Below are 21,949 nucleotides of genomic sequence, written 5' to 3'. Positions count from 1 at the left end.
TTGTTCCTCAGCACATGGTTAATAATATCAATTAATGCTGCAATTGTACTGACTTGTCTATAAAAACAAAATGTAGCAGTTTTATTGTTGCAGAACAAATTTTATGATTATGAATTTTTTATTAATATATTTACGAAAAATTATTATTATACCTGGGTTTTATATCGTAAAAATTAAAAAATATAAGATCAAGTATATCTAAGTTGTTAGAATGCTTTGCAACAATAGAATGAAAAATATGAATATTCTCAATGTCTTCTATCTTTATTACATTTGATGTTAGAAGATGAAAATATTTTTTAAAGATATTTAAATTTTGAGGGCAAGCCAACACTTTCAAAGTTTCATTAGTTTCTTGTATATATGAATCTTTTTGTAACAATCTATGAAGACGCTTCCAAATTTTATCATCTGCTAGTTTCAAACCTTCACAGTATGTCCATTCCTTCCACCATGGAAACAAGCTGAAAAAAAGGAAAAAAAGATGTTTGGTCTTTGCATCTCTTGATAATTTATTAAAATTGAATTATTTATTAAAAAATATGTGTGTAATACAAATATATATATATATATATATATATATATATATATATATATATATATATATATATATATATATAAAGTATACCTGGATAATCTTGACGTTTTGAAAGCCTAATGAAAACTAACGAGTGCCGATAAAGGACATGGGATAAGCACGTCTAGTGTCACGTAAATAAATTGTTGAAGGTCGTTAACAGGTACCTTTCTTAAACGCACATAGTCAAACAGACTCGTTACTATTACATCTAAAATCGTGTTTCTTAAAAAACACGTAATTGAACGAAAAAAAGAAGAACAAGAACAAAAGTAAAATGCATGATGCTTAAGATTTTTTGAATATCGAAGAAAATCATAGTCAATCGATAACATCGCCATATTATCACACATTGGTATAACATCATGCTGACATTACCGACGCACGAAATGAGAGTGTGTTTGACGTTTTCGATTATACGACCATATTATCAATTTTTTGTTGATTCAAAATAATCAATATATTTATGGCATATATAATGCGACATTAATTTCATATATAATTTACAATTACCCTTACTAATGTTTAATAAATATACATATGCACATTTTTGTACATGCGATACCATCATACATATCTTTTTATAAAAATGTCTTTCTCAAAAGCATTTAAATCTTCGATTTTACCGCCACTCCGCCTTGATATTTGCATGATACAAATTATATCTTAAATCATTGACAAATTTATTCTCAACGCTGCTTAATTTTTTTTCCTCTGTACAAAAATTTTAAAAATGCAAATTTTTCTTTAGCTTGAAGAAAAATCGATGGAAATTTTAACGTTCTCTTTATTATATATTACGACGCAATACAACGCCCATATATGCGTATATGTCTAATCGCATATATATCTATACATAAATATATGCACTACGTACTTGTTGATATCTCCGCGGCAAGTATATTCGCAAAAAATACTGAAAGAAGGTACGTATATACGCGATAGACGTCTTGTATTCGGTAAAAGCCTTTTCTCTGTCTCGCCTATATTACATAAATATTATCGCGTCATTAAGAAACTGATAAACGCTGATAAGAGCCGATATTCAAAGTATATATCAGTCCATTTTTTAAGAGATAAAAGTGACCGCCATTTCCTACATCAGCTGTGTATGTCATGACGAAACATATATTCAGTCATCTAATGACAGTATAAGCACACACGCTTTATCCATGAAATGTTTTTTTTTTTGTTTTATTTCATTCTCGCATATAAACAAAATGTGAAGATTGATTTGTTTTCTCTTGTTATTATTTTTAATTGATATATTAAATATGTGATTATCATATATATAATATTTACAGATGGCAACATATTTTGTATTATCTATTGTGTTATCTTTTTATATAAAGAATTTTCTTCTTCCATCTGTTTATCTTCTATCAATCTTTTCACTTTTGACCTGTTGCTTCCAAAAAATTTGTTATAATATTAATAAATGAAGGGAAAGAATCTCATGACAATTATTTGAGAATTATTTAAAATTGTATATATAATGTCAAACTATCCATATGAATATGTAAGATGTCTAGGTATACCCATCCAATTTCATAAGAATTTCATAAATTTAGTGTCATAATTTAATCTTATGCAATACTCAAGTATTTGTAGAATTATATAAATATAGAATACATTTTCTGTTTTAAAGATCTACATTATATTTATTTCAACATTTATATACACAATGAGATATAAAATATTTCAGATATGGATCAAAAAGCAGAACCACTCCAAGCTCCTTCTTTGGAAGGTTTTATTCCGCTTATTGGTCTTCATCAGATATGTGGTGCACTTCTTATTCTTTTGGTAATCATATGGACGACTTACTATAGAGATGGTTTTTCGTGGACATCTAATCCGGAACTTGAGTTTAATTGGCATCCTTTATTAATGACTATAGGACTCGTGTTTCTGTATGCTAATGGTATACTACATACATAGAGCTGATTTTATTTCATCATTATGATTGTATATATAATATAATTAAATGTGTTTTCCATTTACTAGCCATGCTCATCTATAGAGCGCGAAGAAATGTCCGCAAACAACGACTAAAGCTTACTCATGCAGGAATTATGTTATTTATTATATTATTGACAGTGATTGCTTTAGAAGCAGTCTTTGATAGTCATAATTTAGCTTCCCCTCCTATACCAAATATGTATTCGCTACATAGCTGGGTGGGATTAACAACTGTTATATTATTTTGCTGTCAGGTAAGTCTATGAAAATTGTTTTCATAATTTTGAATTGAGAAGTACATTATATCTCTTATTTACAGTGGGTTGCTGGATGCATCTCATTCCTCTTTCCTAAGTTACAACCTCCATTACGCTCTTCTTATATGCCAATACATGTGTATTTTGGCATTGCAGCTTTTATTGGTGCAATCGCATCGTGTTTATTGGGTCTCAATGAGAAAGCAATTTTCACATTGGGGTACATTGCAATTGATTTACCAAAAAAATTAAAAAAAGATAAACAATCAAATATATAGATACATTCTCCTCCTTTAAATTTCAGGAAAAAATATTCAACTTTTGTGGATGAAGGAGTACTAATAAACTGTATAGGATTGCTATTCATATCATTTGGTGGCTTATCTGTATATTTGGTGACGCAGGAACGTTATCGACGTTTACCAAGACCCGAGGATGACGTCTTATTGTCTCGCTGATATACTAACTTCATTGCTTCCTGTGATTCATTTCACAATATTATATACCAGATATCAAATTTCAAATTCAATGAAATGTACTTACTACAAGTTCTTTCTTAGCTATTGTAAGTTTTATATATAATTTCACAATAAGGCTGATTTCTGATTAATCAAAACGATACGTCCGTTTTAATTTAAACTAAAAAAATAACGAGAAACGATAATTTATCTTTATATATGACATTCTGTTTAAATTTTTTATTAATTGTTTTTCTTTTATATTTTATTAACTTAGATAAAAATATATTTTTATGTATGTATGTGTGTGTGGTGCTATATATTATGTACAACATTTACATATATCTTGTTACATGCATACATGTTTTAACATGTTATATTTTTAAATTATTTAATTAATATATATACAAATGTGTAATATATATATATATATATATATATGTGATGTGCAAAAAAAAAAATATATATATGTAATCTCATTATAACAGCAAATCTGTGTATATTATTTTTTTTACAAAAAAGATCGATTGCGATTTACAACATGATTGACACATTTGATAGCTAATGTTATATCTATGTATTTTGCATAGTCTAGTATGTAGTAACCAAAATGAACAGACCTCGATGGATACATACACGCCCCCTAGAAATATATTTTCGAACCAATCGGCGAAAAAGCAACAACATTTGACACATCGTCATATGTTTGTACGTACGTACATGTGCATATGCATGTATACGTTGGTTGATCGCGATTATTGTTGCCCATATATATTCGGTAAATCGCGATGGAACACACCCATCACGTACTTATGCCATTGTCATAAATAACACGAATTCTCCGCTCGTTGACTATTCGCGATCCATCTACGTATGGATACGTAGTACCGATATCGTACGGTCTCGGCTTGTTCGGCTGTGTATTCGAACGCTTTGTCCCCGGTTATCAGCAGCGCGCGATCCGGAACGGATTGTCAAACTAGTCAACCCTATTGTCGACAATAAAAGAATAGCGCTCGTTCGATCGTTTGTCTATTTGTTTTTTTAAGAAGAAATCTGTCGCATACTCTCGGCAATATAGTAAAAATAATAAAATCATTCAATGGTTAACCAAATACCTGTGCCACAGGCCAAGTATGAATTACTAACCGATATACGACAGTGAGTACATATATCTTAATATATAATATTTTTTATCATGTATTAAAAGAGGGACGAGAGATAGACGAGTGTATCTCGTTTGCGTAAACACGCGCGTATTCTTCGGAATTGCTTAATGAAACGTATCGTGTGTGTGTGTGTGTGTGAGAAAAAGAGAGAGAAAGAAAATTTTGTATCGATTTTTCGCACTACGGCAAATTCATACGTCATTCTTAGCTTTTGAACTTTCACGCCTCTCGTCACGAAAGGTCATCGCGATTAATTGCTTCGCATAAACGCGATGTTCCACATCCGTGACAGTCTTCTACGCATGCAATTACTCGTATTACTTGGATATTTCGATAGAACTTAATACAAAATAAATATCTTTTAGACCACGCTGGAGAACGCAAGTCGTTTGTCTTACTTTGACATTCCTGATCGTCGGGATTCTATTTATTACGCGCGCTTGGTTCGGCATACTCGTTCTGAGGGCCCCGAAAGCCGATAGATTCGTGGAGGAACAAATTGACAATGCCAAGATTGCTACGTGGCTACGTCGGGCTCGGATGTACGCCGAATCGACGAAGGAGAATCAGAATGCGGACAGGAATACAAGTGTCGGTGCATCGGAACAATACCACCGCAATACCACCAGGTAAAAAAACATTTTTTGATCGTCTGAAATCTATCTAGGATACATGAGAGTCTGTGTACTTATGTCAAAAATCTATCCTACATTTAGCCAGGTCATCGTATGCTACTACACAATACCGTGGGACCTGAACACGTCGTGGGAGCTCAGTCCGTCGCACATTGACCCTCATATTTGTACGCATATTATCGTGGGTTTTGCGAGCGTGGTAGATAACATGCTCGATATAGGAGACAATGCGTGGGTATACAAGCAAGTAGTCGCTTTAAAGAATCGCGAACCTAAATTGAAGGTCATGATCAGCGCCGGCGGAAATAATGAGCTCCATGATGGATTTTCCGAGATGGTAAAGACACATGCAAATAGAAAAAAGTATGTTCTTTCATCAATTTCCCATTGCTACATAAGTAAGATACATGTAATACATTTTAGAGAATACATATAGTTATTGTTAACATTTGTCTGTCCAGATTTATAAGATCTGTATTAAATGTAACCAAGACTTACCATTTGGACGGCTTCGACGTTGACTGGGAGTTTCCGGCATGGATAGGAGCCGACGATCGTGAAAAAATACATTTTGTTCAGCTGTTACAGGAATTACGAAAGGAATTCGATCGTAGTGGTCAAAAATTACTCCTGACAGTGGCAGTAGCGGCACCGCAGGCCATTGTAGATCAAAGTTATAATGTTCCTGAAATGGCAGAGTATGCATGTTACATAAAATAGTTGTAAAACATTTGAAAAGCAATATTATAAAAAAAAAATTTTTTCTATTTTTACAGGCATGTCGACTTTGTGAATCTCATGTCATATGATTATCATTTTTATGTTTGGTACTTCCCAGTCACGGATCTGAACGCTCCTCTCTTCCCTCGTTGTACAGAAACGGGTTATTTATCCACATTAAATGTGAATTTTTCTGCTCAATATTGGGTGGCCAAGGGGATGCCACGGGAAAAGATCGTCGTCGGCATACCAGCTTATGGTCACTCTTACCAGCTAGACAATCCATTGAATCACAATTTACAAGCTCCAGCTAGTGGATTCGGGAAGCTTGGCATAAAAGGCTTTGTAACTTATCCTACAGTTTGTCAATTTTTAAAATCTGGAGCTGTAAGTGTCTTCAATAAAGAAAGTCGTGTACCATACGCGTTTAAAGACAAGGAATGGATATCTTACGATAACGAGGAGAGCATCTACTACAAGGTATCGTATTTTTCATTGTTAGAACGAAATATATATTGAACATATTTATATCTGTGTGCAATTTTCAACATGTGAAATAAATTCATATTTGAACTATTTGTATTGCAGAGTACATGGATTCGTACAAGTGGCTTCAAGGGAGCTATGATTCTGTCTTTAAATGTTGATGACTGGAATGGCACTTGCTATAGCACAAACGAAACGTTTCTTTTGACACGTACCATTTCGAAAGTATTATTTAAAGAGTCGGACAGTAAGCAGCAGATTAATAGAATTGGACAGTCAATAGGATTGTAATTCCTCAACTATGCGCACAATGTTGATTACTCTATCTAGCTGTTCTTCGAAAGCTTTAAAATATTTTACATTAAAACGAATACATTCCTATTGAAAATGTTACATTCCTATCTAACATATTACTTGATATTTTACACTCTATCTCAGTTGCTCAAAGATCTTTCCGTACAAATAAGTTGCTAAGATATTTAAAGCACATACAGTATTATATATGCTCTAGTAGAGTGTAGCACTTGTACCTGTGATTGAGTCAAATCAAAGATATTTATAATATACGCGTTATATTATATATTATGCATAAAATGTTAAATATAATATTTCCTACGTTGTTATTATATATTTATCATATATTGTTTTCATATATTTCACAAGGAAATAGGTATCTGAGATAATATATCGTGGATTAGATAATATCAAAGAGAAACAACATAAAAAATTATATAACCAGTTCAAAGAAAAAACATGCCATTTAATTAAAGATTGTAAGCATGTATAATAGGATCTGTCATCTGTTTTAGAATAAAGATCTGAGACTCGCGAATAATAGTTTTGCATTACTTTTGCTATTATTATTAAGTATTATTTATATAGACAAACTATTTATTATTATTATTATTAATATATTAATTATTGCGCTAATATTCATGAGTACAAAATATATGAAACTGTTTTTGCCTGAAATTTAAAAATAATAATTCAATTTTTAATTATATTTTTGTTTTAACAAAATATACCTGCAAATGTTTACATTGATAATTATATTTATCATATTTACATGTCAATTGCATCTTTATTACTTGATTGTGACAACATTAATTAAAAATATTAATTTTTTATTATTCAACATATATATGCATACTTTATATAATAGAAATATAATAGATATTTTCTTTCTATATAAAGTTATTTAACTCGATATTAAAAGAAATAAAGTCATTTAAAAAAATAAGTTCAACAAAATTTTAAAATACAAGGATAATATACATAAGGGACTATAAACAATGTTGGAATAAGTTAATGTTTACATTATGACATGAACTTTGTAGCATATTTTGATAATTTATTGCATTTACATCAAAAGTATTTTTTTTTTTTTTACGATTCGATGAGCAATTGAAAAAATGATAAAGTATGTTGAAGAATCGGCTATTAATGTCACTGCCGTTACATATGATTTTCGTGATGCCATTATATAAAACACATTCAACGATTAAAAAGAAAAAGGCTTTAAACACAATTCCTTCAATATCGTATTTCAAATACGACGTAATTTTCTCGCAAGTTGTATATAACGGTATGTAACGTTCTTAATGGCAGTAATTGCACTGCCTGGAACCTCTTCTCAGGATTTGCCACCAAAACCTCCCATTAAATTTCCCAATCCACCTGCAGCGCCTTGTTGTAACTGTTTCATTATATTTTGCAATCCTGGCATCCCACCTAAAATAATCGTAAACAACTTTTTATAAAAAAGAATAACTACAAATTTTCAAATATGAAATAAATTAAATTGACACATATCTTTTTTATATTATATTTTTTACTGAAACCTAACTCTTTAAATTAAACAATTAAAAAATTATAATTCATATAAAAGTATACAAGAATATTTCATAATTACTCACCCATTTGATGTAGTACACGTGGATCCATCATTTTAGCCATTTGATGATTCAGTTTTGCCATTTGTGTTGGATTAACATTTTTCGCCATATCTCCCGCTTTAAATAAACCCTTTATGCCTCCCATTTTCTTAACAACAGCTGCGAATTTTGTATACTGTGTAATTAGATCTTTAACCTCTTTTTCTGTTACACCAGAACCCCTTGCTACTCTTATTATTCTTCCAGGTTGTTTGCTAAATAACTTAGCTCCGTCTCTACTGTCCAATTCTAACAAAAATATACAACACATAAAATAATGCTGAAAAACTAAAGTTTATAAAAAACATAAATAAAACATCTTAAACCATCTCAAACCTGAATCATTCATACTGTCCATAATAGTCATCAACCGCTTTAATCTTGCCATTGATTCCTGCTCTGTGCCTTTTGACATAAAGTCTTGACTAAATCCAGGAATCATACCCTATATATAATAAAACATTAGAAGCAGTTATAAAATACTAGTGTATGTTATATTTTCAATTTTTATATATCTTATATATTATATAATTTTATATATCAGTGAATACAAACTATAAATCTTATTCTATTGAATTTGTGTAAAAAAAAAATTAATTTTCCTATACTTATATCAGTAATATTTACCATTAATTGTGAAAATGGTCCCATCTTCATAATATTTTGAAATTGTTCATACATATCTCGTAAAGTAAATTGACCATGTTTGATTTTCTCAAGTAATTCCTCATTATCATCTAGATTGAGTTCATTTACTTTGTCAATAAGACCTTCAATGTCTCCCATACCCAGCAATTTACTAATAAATGGTTTTGTTTTAAATGGTTCTAAATCATCTATATGTTCTCCTGTACCAACAAATATTACAGGACTTTGTGTCGCTGCAACACTGAAAAAAATTAATATCCAAAGAATAAAAAAAGAGAAATATGATGATTGTGAATATAATTATTATTACAACCATTTATTCTAGAAGTATATAATGAGAAGTAACTTTGCATATCTTTTATTTTGCACAAATAAAATGGTATAGACAATAAAATATAAAATTATTAAACTAGAAATTGATAAAAAAAAGAAACTCACGCAGAAAGTGCTCCACCACCTTTGGCATGGCCATCCAGTTTTGTAATTATAATAGAACCAACATTAACACGTTCCTTAAAAGCTTTTGCCTGTGCTTCGCAAGCTTGACCTATCGTTGCATCCATTACAAAGATTATATTGTCTGGTTGCTACAACAAATAAAAACTTATAAAAATTTTAAAAAACTGGCTTTTAATATACAAATAAAAAAATTTATTATAATTTTACCACAGCATTGGCGACTTGCAACATTTCCTCAAATAATGATTCTTCCTGTTTATGTCTTCCACTTGTATCTACAATGATTATCTCATATCCTTCTTTCTTAAACATATCAACACCATCCTGAGCAATTGCCACAGGATCTACCTCTGTATAACTAAATTTAGAAAAAATTATGTATTAGTGTGAATATAGAATGCATAAAGAGAATACATAAAGAGTAGCATGATGTTTAAAGGATATAATAAACATTTTTTGCTTCTACAATTAATTACCTTCCATAGAATGGTATTCTAGCTTTTGTAGCATTCTGTTTTATCTGATCATATGCACCAGCACGAAAGGTATCAGCACATACTAAACATGCCTTCCAATTTTTCTTAAGATAATGATACGCGAGTTTGGTACAAGTGGTTGTTTTACCAGAACCTTGCAAACCGACAAACATAATCACGTTAGGACGGCCTTTTACTGGTTGATACGCTTTTACACCAGGATCAATCAACTAAAAAAATGATAGATTAAACATATATTTAAACGCTAAGAACTATATCTTTATTGTATTGTCATAAATTTTTCATATATTCATAAACATTGTTGCCTTTAGAAATATAAACAATAGACTAACCTTTACAAGTTCTTTGAAGACGGCGCTCTGTATCATCCTCCTTTTATTAAGACCACCAGCCATGTCTTCAAAATCGATAACCTGGCGCACATTTTCTCGTAATTTTTTCACTAATCTAATATTTACATCGGCTTCAAGTAATGCTGCACATATCTCCTTTAGCATAGAATTCAAAACCTGGGAAAAAGTATATTCATTGATAAAAATACATAATAAAGATACAACTACAGACAGTAGCGACAACAAATTATAAAAGATATATTCTAAAAAAACAATGACATATGTGTACAAAAATATTAATAAAATACCAAATCAAGAATTATTTTAAAGAAATAATATTTTTAAGACAGGAGAATAAAATTCTTTGAAACTCCTATGATATCTACTATATTATGTCGCAATAAATTTAATACAAATCCAACCTACGATGTAAACATAAGTTTGACACATATAACAAGGTTATTAGAAATAATTAGAAATGCATAGATATTTCTAAAAAAAAGTGCGAAGCATCCTATGTTAGAATAAAGAATACAAGGAAGGAGGATATTAAATTATGATAAATTAATTAGTTGTTTACAAACCGTCTTTGAGAATCATCTCGTTGTGGGAATATCGGATAAACAACGCAAACTTACCTCCTCATTGATGACAGTCGCATTACTGAGCGACCGCAGGGCCGACGTAATTTTACGTCCGAGGTCCGCCAAAACCATCTTGGAGACGTTTCCGCGTTCGCGTCTCTCTCTTCAAAATAAATATATTTTTCGCGATTAGAATATTAACATATAAAATATGTCATGATATCCCAACTTGGCCAACACGGCATGACGACACATCCGGTGTCGGGCCGATCACGCGAAAACGACCAACTCTCTTGTCGTCGAAAGCAAAAACCTACAATGGTGATTCTTTTCATGCGCACGCTGACTCACAGAACATTCGCTCGATTTGTTTATGTATCGCACAAACGAAACCTTAGTAGACATAGCCACTGTCCATTATATCGATTAGAACACGCACGCGTCTGAAGTTGGGCATTTGCGAGTGACGAAACGAGTGATCTGGTTCGTTAGGGATTTTTGATTATCACTACAATATTTAAAGCTCCTTCATCTTCATATTTGCTTCTTTCATTTTTGAATATTCCTTAAATAAAAAAATAAATTTCTTGTATATAAAAAAACAGATATATATGTACAATAAATATACAATGAGATTAGATTTGCAATTATGGAAAAATACATAAATTATATATTGACAATACATATATGTGTATTTAATGTAATGAATTTATTCTAAATCCCAGCAGAATATGTTAAAGTCTTAGAGTCGTTCGCATCGTTTGTATACGGAGGAACTTAAAATTAGCATCTTTCATTACATAATTTCCATGTGTGAAAGAGAACATATTAGTTTTTTTTTTTTTAATTAATCAAAAAATTGGTCTATGTTACACACTTTCCTCTGTTATGATTCTATAATCATAATTGAGAGAAAGGTTTATGTATATATGTATGTATGTATGTGTGTGTATATATATATATATATATATATATATATATATATATATATATATATAAACTTGTATTTTATAAACACAATGTAGCAATATTATATACATGCCATATATTATACGCTGAAAATGAGGTATAAGACATCGACTTCAGAAAAAATGTAAATAACGCAATGTCGAATGCGGAGATGAAATCTTATCTCGTATCTAGGTGATCGTGGCAGTTAACACGCATAAATATAAATTTGTTTTTTTTTCTTTTTTTCAAAACAGAAGATATCAAACGACATTTCAATTTTTTGCTGCTAAGGTACCATTTCCAGGTGCTACCGACATCTCACCTCCTTGCGTACTATCGCGTTGAGGACTCTATAAAAATAAACAATGTGTTTTTAAATAGAAGCAAAATGTTTCAAAGAAGTTTCTATAATTACTGTGATAATAGAGAAACATATATGTCTAAGATATTTCCTTCAATTATAATTTACCTTTACATGAATTTGCTGTTTCAACATTGCAGCTCTTAAAATCAACATACGTGTACGCCTTTGATAATCTTTCCCAACGCTCATAGATTTCTCGAAAGTAGTACTACGTTGATCGACGTCCTTTGCATACAAAATCTGTAATAATTTAAAAAATATATGCTTAAAATATCATACACTTGTTAAAGAAAAATATATTATATGTAAATTGTATGCAAGTCTGCAAGCAGTACTTACCTTATTGTGTGAATCTATACGAGCTTGAATCTGACCATCAAGGATAAGTTGCATAAGTTCATCCTCCAATTCGGATACTGTTCTGTTGAATGCAGTTGCCATTCGTCTCATGTCTGCACTTAGATAAGGACTAAAGTATTGTATCAAGGCCCTATTTCGAATTTGCGTATACAACAGATTTACGTGAGGTGCTATATACATATCCAAGAGAATATTATCCTTTATTTCATCGAGCAATTTCAAACAGGAGGCATACTTTGATTCGTAAAATTTGAAAATTATATCTCGAAGTTGCGGTTCTAACTCTAAAAATAATTTGAAAGAACTACTAAATATAACTTGTTTTTGCAGTTCGTGTCTGTCAAAAGTAGCTAAAGCACAAAGTCCTCCATAAAGAGCCACATTTCCAGGAGACAATAACTCGGGGCAATCGCAATGATCTAAGGACGCTTGTAAAAAATGTTTTGCAGCCATTTTATACTTTCTTGTTGCCAATTCTGCCAAACCCGCTGCTACTTTTAATTTCGTAATTATGGCCTGATTGTTGTCTTTGCCATGCAATTCTGGAAAGTCTGGTGTACCTTCAGCCTTGGTAACATAACTAAGTACATGTGACCAATTTTGTAAATATACAGAAACCTTGATTACGTTTAAACACATATTCACAACATGTTTGCCACTAGTACAGTAATCTCGTGCTCTGGAATAGCATTTCAAGGCATGAACAAGATCACCACAATTCAAGTAATGATCTCCCAAATCATCGTGACCTCTTCGTATACTCTCCTTGATAGAATTGCTCTTGTAATTTTTCAGATCAGTATCAAATTTCTCCAATTTTAGAGCAGCTTTCTTTGATCGAGTCTCTACCCATGTTTGATCCATCGTTAACATGTCTTGTGAAGTAGACTGCGCCGCCACATCTGGTAATCCAGGAGTACCCATGGCTTCGACGAGCTTTTTATGTAGCATTATATAAAGCGAAACATTGTACGTGGTCATCACATAAGTAATAGCCATTTTCAATGCTTCTATTCTCAATGATGGACAATGATCGGCGATATATACAAGTCTATGCAATTTTGCAAGTCCGGTATAGCTGTTGGCGTATACCTCCAAATCCTGAAGTTAAGAAAATATGATTACAATGATTGCATTTGTTTAACCCAAAATAAAAATTTTTTTTAGGTTAAAAAAATTTTACGTACCAACGTCGGATTTTCTACTATATACGGTTCTTCCTCAGCATTATCATTATCCTCTGTAGGAGCATCAACCTGCATTGGCTCCACGACATTTTGCTACAAGATAAAAGAAAAACACATACCAGGATATCATTTCACTATCAGTTTTTGTGCTTGCGAGAATATATTTTAAATCGCAATAGAGTATATTTAGATTTGCGAAAAGCGATCGCGAAATGCAAGCATGAACGTTGCGAAGATAACCCCGTAGTTTAAATCGCTCGATCTTGAAGGGAAAGAACGCCTATTCCCCGATCGGAATTTGATAATTACCTGAACGTCGTGAACTTGCAACGGCATTATTAGCCTTATCCGTTATGTTAAAACCGTAACTCGTAGGGCTACTCTATGATGGAAAAAGATTATTGCTCGATATCTCGTGCCTATCATATACATATATATAAATTAAATATGATGCACACATATCCACTCGCGCAGCCGGTGTTGAGAAAGAAACGAGAGAGCGACTCGCATCGAGACGACGAAACCGACCTCTTGCGATAGACATTTAAATTAAATGTCAAATTATGCATAGGACGAGAAAAATCTTCTCTCTTTCTCTCTCTCTCTTTCTTTCTCAGATCCTTCCTTTTTTTTAGTTTTTTACTTTTTGCGGTCTTTATTTAGCGGGATCAAAATATTACTATGTAAATCATGTCGATTTATCTTTTTCCATTTAATTTTTATATATTTTATACATATGTTCGTGCAAAAATATTCTGTTACAGAGCATGGGAATTTATATTTCAAACGAATTATAGAATTGTTCGTTTTGAAATTTGTGATATTTTGGCTTGTATAATTGTATATGCTTGTTTACAAGGTATCTTTTCTTGACATGATTATATATATTAACTTTATATTTTGTTATTTTTGAAGAGCGGAAGGCTTTTATTTCCATTATTAGAGCATATGTTAGCCTCTTTTTATCGCACTAAACAATATACGTGTATATTACGTAGTCGTTCACTGTGTACATTATTTTGTATACAATAAATATATATTTATTTATAAATTTGTACAAAAATCAATGATAAATATTTGCAATATAAAAAGTCGAATTGTTTGAAATATTCGGATTCAAATCTTCTATACGTATCCTCGACAAGAATCCTCCATGGACTTTAAATCTTGAAACCGTTGCAGATAGAGCTTTACTCTATTGTTCTGTCATCGCGCCACTATCGTAGAATTCAGCGATTCGCGTCTTTGCCTCGCTCGACGATTTTGAAACCAGATTTTTATCTGCAAAAAAAGCAAAATATAAATAAATCACACTTCGAATAATCGTCTCGTGCAATCTCGCTACATTATCATATGTTAATAATTTTCGGATAACTGATAAAACGGAAATCTGTCTTATCTACCAAGCCTCGCGTGATGCGTGATACGAAACATTTAAATTCGAATACACTCGCGTGAATTGTGGATCGATGGAAAATATCAAGAATACCTAATGTCAATGACATATATTGACAAAAGCAGATTTAATAGCATCAATCGTTTGCAGGTAAAATATCCCAGACAGTAAAAGAAAGAGAGAGAGAATGTTTCTTTGTATTTTCTTTTCCAACATACTTTGCTCTGCGGAAGTCTCAACATCGCGGACATCTCGACGACATCGTTTCTGGACAGATAGGCGCTCCTCCTGTACCTGTCCTCCAACACCTGCAGCTGCGACGAAGAGAATGGGATGCGGGGACGATCGTCCGTTCGTCGCTTGGTTCGCCTCTCGACGTAAGACCTCCTGGGTAACTTCGGCGGTCTGTACCGGGTATACTGGAGCCACGTGAGATCCGTTCTCCGTGTCTCCCGTTGCGTCGCTTCGACGACGAAAGCATCCGTTATCTCTCCTGGGACGACACGATCGGCGCATTCCTCGCGTCGCGTCTCTTCCTCGCGTCGCGACACTTCCCGTTCCTCGTGCGCTCTCGAGAGGTCCGGGAAGCGGACGCGCGGCTTTCGCGCGGGACTCTCGTCCCGCTCGACGCTCCGCCGCTCGCGATCCGCTCGCGTCTTCGGCGAGCAACCGCGATCGTCTGATAATATACGGGATATGCTGAAATCCGTGTTCCTCATCCGTGCTTCGCTCGTCATCCCGAATGTTTCACTAAACTTTCCGAAGGACGAACTCCTCGCTATATATATATATATATTGCGCGTATACGGACACATATGTTTTATGCGTGTGTACGCACACGTACAAAAAAAGTACGCGCGCCCGGGTCTCTATCTCGTGGGGCGCGTACCCCTCGTTTTCGCGACACGCATCTTCTTCTCTCTTTCTCTCTTTGCGGCAAATCCAAATTAAACGCATAGTTGCACGCGCGATGGCTATCGCATTGCTCGCACAACGAGGGAGGGGGAATAAAGGGGGGAGGGGTCGCGCTTCGGTTAACGCCGCGTGTACCTGTCCCATTGTTGTGCATGCTCTTATACCAGTGTATTATCTCTCTGACCGCATCTCTCCTCGGCTACTCCCCTGTAATAATAACAATGTAATTGATACTCGGTAGCGAGGGAACGGAATCTCTTCTCGTCGACTGGAGAGTTTCTATAGGGCAGATGTCTCGGTGCATTGAGGCTTGTATAATTAAAAAGCCACGGGGGTCACGTCTCTAATCCGGTAATATATCCATTTCGATGATGTAAATATTGAACAGCGCTTGTACGCCCAGCTTTTTCCGGTGTACATGTGTGTGTATATATATTGTTACTTTGCCAGGCACAAGCTTATTCTAAAGTTAAACACGATACCGAGCTTGATAAACGATTTTTTTCAATCTCCTTTTTACATATCATTGGAAATTTGCAATTTTGATTAATCACAATGATATTGCAACGAAAAAAAAACAAACTTATCACTGATTTTCTTGGAAGGCTTCATATAAAAGCGTGATAGATTAAAAATTTCGCATAATTTGAAAACGTTTTCATAAAACAATTCCTTCAATTGTCAAATAACACCTTATAAAAATTCTCTCTCATATTAGAATGCTCGATGAAGAAATTCGTATCTTAAAAAAAAAAAATATAAAAAAATACAATTGACATATCGATAGCTATATATGAATGTAGACTATATATGTGTATATATACACAGTGCTTATCTTTTCTTATTATTGTCTTGGACGAACAATCATCGTTTCTCAACGGATAGTACGATTACTCGGATTACTCCACAATTACATCATCATGCGTACTGAAATAAACCTTCGCCAATCGAGTATTTCTCCATCTGTAGGAAGCCAAGAATTCTTCTTGTTCTTTTTGAATTTCCATCATCCGTTAGACAAAGTATCACGCATGGATTTAAAGTAGATAGATTCAAGATATCAAGCAGAAGATATCAAGTTTAAAAAAGATATCAAATATTATAAAATGTTTTTATTTTTCCCAGACAGCATACTATATTTATAAAATATATTCAAAATATTTATAATAATTATTTGAATATTTTATATACATATTTATCGGAATATTTTATAAATATTTTTGTGATCTTAAATTTAATAGATCATAAAGATTTATCACAAATATCATAAAAATATATATAAAAATATTGAAAAATATTTATAAAATAATACTATCAAAATATTTATTTTTTACTTATCAAATATTATATAAAATATTTAATTTATATTTTAATAATACATCGAATAAAATTTTTATGATTTTTTCTCTTAATGTGTATGAAACGTTATAAAATATTAATATATTTCAAAAAGTAAATTTATCATAAATATTGTGTGCTATCTGGGTTCTTAATTTAATTTAATTTAATTTTGTTAACTATTTCTGTATTTTTATATTAGTTCTAACTATTTCGACAATCCTCTTGCACGCGAGTAGAAAAATAGTTGTCGTACTTATTCTTTAGATGCTATAATCTCTGTTTGATCAATAAAATCTAATTAGTTTGTCAATTTAATTGTTCAGATTTCCTAAAATGCAGTTAGTATAATGGAGAAAATAATTTATGTCAAGTGTAGCGCTGAATGAAAAATATTAAAGTTTCCCAGGCGATGTGTCATTCGCGCGTTTATTTTACGTACGGTTCATATGAATTAAAATCGCAATTGCGTCCATCGTTTGCCTTATCGCGTGTGGCATCTTAAATTGACTAGATTTTTTAGAAGAAAAATATCTGCGCGATAATTCGATATACTTTTCGGAAGAAGATATAGAAAAGCGCGCGGACTGAATATCTACCCGTTTGATCCGATAGAAACCAGCTTTAACCAGGCAGCAAGCAGGTTAGGTTTCGGCGCGGGAGAGGAAAGGAGAGAACTACGGGGGGAGGAGAGAGTATCGGGGGATCAAAAGCGGCGACTCGCCCCGTTCGTTCCGGCCGATTTCTGTCGCGTCAGCTGTTTCCCGGCGAGGCGGAAGCAGGACGGAACTTGTGCGCGAAGAATCGCATTTTTCGCGGGAACACCGGCGCGAAACGGATCGTCCTCACAATCGTAGACATCCCAGTATATACGCGAGAATGCAGCAGGCAAACGGCAAGGCGATCGGTGCCCCGGTCTCGCCGAGGAAGAAACAGCGGACGTCCACGGGCGGCGGTTCTATATCGAAGGTCACGGTGGTCCTTGGCGCGCAATGGGGCGACGAAGGCAAGGGAAAAGTCGTGGACATGCTGGCGATGGACGCTGACGTCGTTTGCAGGTGTCAGGTATGTGTGTATCCACCTCTCTCGGTGGATTCCCGGGAGTGTCGACGCGATTTCCCGCCTCTTGGTTTGTCGATGGACTGAATCGATTCCCCGAAAATTGCGCGAATGACTCATCTCCTTTTGTAAATATAATTTCATATTTATTCAACATATTTCGAAGAGGTTAGTTAGGCTATCGGAAAAGTCGCGCGTGTGTTTCGGGAAAATTCCGGTTGAAGAATATTCTCTAAAAGCAAATATTGAAATATTGAAATTATTTCGAAATATTGAAATTATTTCACGAGCGACTGTCTATAAGTCTTATATCTTTAACATGAAAAACGCTCGCGTCTAGTATCCTTTTTTAGTTTTATTTTTAGAAATAACACGCGCGCGCGTCACCTGACCTGTGGGTATTACAAACATCTCTATAACCTTGTACCTGATATTACATAATATTTTGATGGTTTTTATATAGACATAAAAAAAATCACAAAATTATCATGTAGCGTATCTTTGTGTCTTAAATATGATAAATAACCCAATTTTTTTTTATCTCGTTTGTCATAAGATATCTGTCTCATAATATATACACATGATAATTATAGATTCAATGCTTTATGAATAATTATCTGATAATGTTAATGCAAGAAAATCAAGTTTATATGATCAGTCAGTTTATGCATATCTATATTCCTATGAAAGAAATAATATTAAGTATATCAAGGAGAGTTACTTCTAGTAAATTAGCATTTCATTTTTTAAATAAAACTTGTGACACAATTATTTATATGTATTCAATAAAAGATCTTACTTTACATTTCTTATCCCTCTTTTAATAGATAAATAGAATAGATGTATAGATTATATATACTTGTATGTTGAGACTTCAATGTCATTGTTTACGTCAATAAAAGGATCCTTGTATATTTTGATTTAATATATAATTAAAAAATTGCAATACAATCTTTTCTGTCATAAATAATGGCAAGCTGTCTCTTCAAGTATTAATGTAATTTCACAGGGAGGAAATAATGCAGGGCATACTGTAGTTGTAGAAGGTGCTGAATTCGACTTTCACCTTCTGCCTAGTGGAATAATCAATCCCAGATGCAAATCCGTTATAGGTAATAATCTTTGCAGATCAACAAATAAAATTAATATTCTGATTTGTGACAAAATAACATGTATCTGTGATGATTTTAGTGATTAATTTAATATAAAGGAAAATAACAAGCAATGTGATAAATATATATATATATATATATATATATATATATATATATATATATATATATTTATCACATTGCTTGTTATTTTCCTTTATATTAAATTAATATATATATTAAATTAATATATATATATATATATATATATATATATATATATATATATATATGAGAAATTAAGATCAATGTATAAAACAATTATTCCACTTGTTTATACATAGGTTATTTTATTATCTCTTGGTGTATAGATAAATATCGAATTGCCTGAATATTGTTATCTCAATTATTCAATTAAACACATTAACACATTGCAAATCGTATATATAATTAATATTATTCGCGGTCTTTTTGTTTACAGGAAATGGAGTAGTAATTCATCTACCTGGTCTATTTGATGAATTGGAAAAGAACGAATCTAAAGGGCTAAAGAACTGGGAGGACAGGCTTATAATATCAGATCGGGCGCATTTAGTGTTTGATTTTCACCAACAGGTCGATGGATTGCAAGAATTGGAGAAAGGTACGCAGTCATTGGGAACTACAAAGAAAGGTATAGGACCGGCGTATTCGAGCAAAGCTGCGAGGAATGGGCTTAGAATCGGAGATCTTCTCGGCGACTTTGATAAATTCTCCCAGAAATTTAACACTTTAGTTACGTCGTATCAAAAAATGTTTCCTGCCTTGCATGTCGATGTTAAAGCCGAATTGGAACGTTACAAGGAGTATGTATAACGAGTGTCTTATGAGATTATATCGTTTTACAAGATTTATAAAACATGCAATTTATTCTCTCTTTCGTAGATACGCCGAACGTATAAGGCCGTACGTGAAGGAAACGGTGCAATACTTGCACCAGGCTTTAAAGGATGGTAAAAAGGTTTTAGTGGAGGGTGCTAACGCAGCAATGTTGGATATTGATTTTGGTACTTACCCATATGTAACAAGCTCGAACTGTAGCATCGGCGGGGTATTGACCGGTCTTGGTCTACCTCCTAGCACAATCGGAGAGATTATCGGTGTTGTAAAAGCTTATACTACCAGAGTCGGTGATGGGCCATTTCCCACAGAACTTTTAGATTCTACTGGAGAGTTATTGCAGGAAAGAGGTCACGAAATCGGTGTAACTACAAAACGAAAAAGACGGTGCGGATGGCTCGATTTGCCCTTGCTGAAATTTACGACGTTAGTTAATGGGTGTGTAGAAAAATTTATTACATTATATCTTAAAATTTATCTCTACTTTCAATGATTGCTTGATATAATAAATTATTGTATTACTGAAATGCTGACATAATATATTAATCATTATTTTCTCATTCCACAGGTATACTTCTATATGCTTAACAAAACTTGATATCTTGGATGCATTACCAGAAATAAAAGTGTGTGTTGGATATAAATTAAATGGAAAGGACATAGATTATTTTCCAGGCAGTTCTTGTGAATTAGCAAAAGTTGAAGCTATGTATAAGACAGTCGAAGGTTGGCAATCCACTACTGAAGGTGTACGTTCCTTTGATAAATTGCCATCTAATGCACATAAATATATACAAATCATAGAGGAATACTTAGATATACCAGGTATGTTTATGTAACATTATAGCATATATTCATATACTTTGAAAAATTTATTAGAATTAGATATAGAAGAATTTACTTTGTTACAGTCAAATGGATTGGTGTAGGAGCAGGACGAGAAAGTGTAATTGCCCTCTGACGATACACAGTCCGCAAAATATTACTTAAACGCACGGCATTAAATGTATTATTAATTTTAATTTTACCTGTAATATTTGCAATGCAAAGCTGATAAGCGCACAGGCAAAATGTACTTTAACAATAAGTTTTCAATGAATGTAGTATTCTTGAATGCATATATAACATTGTATAATTGTGTAACAATGTGAATGTGTAGTTATTTTGTAGTTGTATCTAACAAACAAGCCGAAGATTATTAGAAATGTTTGTTATGTTGTCGTCTATTTTAAGTAGATTCTGTTATTATATATATATAAAATTAAAGTATATTTATTTTTCATTAATTACTATCTTTAATCGTGTTAGCTTTAAGTGTTGTATGAATAATTTACCAAATGCAAAATTCGACGATATGCAAAGTAAAATATGATAAATCTATTTTTCAAAAAACTCCAATTTCTTTTGATAAATTTGAAAGATCGAATGTCAATTTGCCACGCGATTTTAATCTCCATTTATATCTGTAAATATTATATTTTAATGATATATGATCTGTACATTGTATACACGATTATTGTAGCTTATAAATATATGTATACCATGATAATTAAAATATAGCTCGAAATTTCAATTTATTTCTCATTTTTCATGTCTCGCATTGCAGCACTTACCGGAAAACATAACCTTGTCATCGTTTTTGTAGTACTGGAAATATATTTCATCTCCACAGAGTAGAAGAAATGTGATAC

At 32.7% G+C, this 21,949-nt stretch overlaps 6 protein-coding genes across 8 annotated transcripts; 3 read left to right on the top strand and 3 right to left on the bottom strand.

The window, feature by feature from the left end:
- Window positions 1-1,391: 1,391 nt before the first annotated feature.
- LOC126849234 (transmembrane ascorbate-dependent reductase CYB561-like) lies at window positions 1,392-3,543 on the top strand. 3 transcript variants are annotated; one of them, XM_050590896.1, is made up of 5 exons: window positions 1,392-1,503; window positions 2,283-2,501; window positions 2,585-2,793; window positions 2,859-3,016; window positions 3,101-3,543. In XM_050590896.1, exons 2-5 carry the CDS (start codon window positions 2,285-2,287, stop codon window positions 3,252-3,254), a joined length of 738 nt encoding a protein of 245 aa, XP_050446853.1. In that variant the 5' UTR covers window positions 1,392-1,503; window positions 2,283-2,284; the 3' UTR covers window positions 3,255-3,543. The 3 variants fall into 3 exon arrangements, with proteins under 3 accessions (XP_050446853.1, XP_050446854.1, XP_050446852.1); XM_050590897.1 differs by lacking the exon at window positions 1,392-1,503 and adding an exon at window positions 1,543-1,686; XM_050590895.1 differs by lacking the exon at window positions 1,392-1,503 and adding an exon at window positions 1,759-2,109.
- Window positions 3,544-3,929: 386 nt separating this feature from the next.
- On the top strand, window positions 3,930-7,099 carry LOC126849191 (chitinase-3-like protein 2). Its single transcript, XM_050590816.1, has 6 exons — window positions 3,930-4,415; window positions 4,789-5,052; window positions 5,140-5,421; window positions 5,520-5,756; window positions 5,835-6,258; window positions 6,367-7,099. The coding sequence occupies exons 1-6, from the start codon at window positions 4,357-4,359 to the stop codon at window positions 6,553-6,555; spliced, it is 1,455 nt and encodes a 484-aa protein (XP_050446773.1). The 5' UTR covers window positions 3,930-4,356; the 3' UTR covers window positions 6,556-7,099.
- A 490-nt stretch (window positions 7,100-7,589) lies between these two features.
- Window positions 7,590-11,201, bottom strand: LOC126849187 (signal recognition particle 54 kDa protein). The gene is made up of 9 exons (XM_050590810.1): window positions 10,773-11,201; window positions 10,135-10,311; window positions 9,782-10,011; window positions 9,513-9,663; window positions 9,285-9,433; window positions 8,826-9,087; window positions 8,535-8,643; window positions 8,181-8,447; window positions 7,590-7,995 (listed from the first exon to the last, which is right to left on the bottom strand). The coding sequence occupies exons 1-9, from the start codon at window positions 10,848-10,850 to the stop codon at window positions 7,898-7,900; spliced, it is 1,521 nt and encodes a 506-aa protein (XP_050446767.1). The 5' UTR covers window positions 10,851-11,201; the 3' UTR covers window positions 7,590-7,897.
- Window positions 11,202-11,384: 183 nt separating this feature from the next.
- Window positions 11,385-14,090, bottom strand: LOC126849192 (COP9 signalosome complex subunit 1). The gene is made up of 5 exons (XM_050590817.1): window positions 13,890-14,090; window positions 13,581-13,673; window positions 12,373-13,494; window positions 12,139-12,273; window positions 11,385-12,019 (listed from the first exon to the last, which is right to left on the bottom strand). Exons 1-5 carry the CDS (start codon window positions 13,914-13,916, stop codon window positions 11,942-11,944), a joined length of 1,455 nt encoding a protein of 484 aa, XP_050446774.1. The 5' UTR covers window positions 13,917-14,090; the 3' UTR covers window positions 11,385-11,941.
- A 199-nt stretch (window positions 14,091-14,289) lies between these two features.
- On the bottom strand, window positions 14,290-20,573 carry LOC126849245 (homeobox protein MSX-1). Its single transcript, XM_050590917.1, has 3 exons — window positions 20,434-20,573; window positions 15,195-16,098; window positions 14,290-14,861 (listed from the first exon to the last, which is right to left on the bottom strand). Exons 2-3 carry the CDS (start codon window positions 15,789-15,791, stop codon window positions 14,787-14,789), a joined length of 672 nt encoding a protein of 223 aa, XP_050446874.1. The 5' UTR covers window positions 15,792-16,098; window positions 20,434-20,573; the 3' UTR covers window positions 14,290-14,786.
- LOC126849220 (adenylosuccinate synthetase) lies at window positions 17,922-21,490 on the top strand. The gene is made up of 6 exons (XM_050590874.1): window positions 17,922-18,294; window positions 19,298-19,400; window positions 19,861-20,224; window positions 20,304-20,696; window positions 20,827-21,083; window positions 21,170-21,490. Exons 1-6 carry the CDS (start codon window positions 18,109-18,111, stop codon window positions 21,217-21,219), a joined length of 1,353 nt encoding a protein of 450 aa, XP_050446831.1. The 5' UTR covers window positions 17,922-18,108; the 3' UTR covers window positions 21,220-21,490.
- Window positions 21,491-21,949: the final 459 nt, after the last annotated feature.

The sequence above is a fragment of the Cataglyphis hispanica genome, chromosome 4, assembly GCF_021464435.1.
Source record: "Cataglyphis hispanica isolate Lineage 1 chromosome 4, ULB_Chis1_1.0, whole genome shotgun sequence".
NCBI lineage: Eukaryota > Metazoa > Arthropoda > Insecta > Hymenoptera > Formicidae > Cataglyphis > Cataglyphis hispanica.
This window is presented reverse-complemented; position numbering and strand designations above follow the sequence as displayed.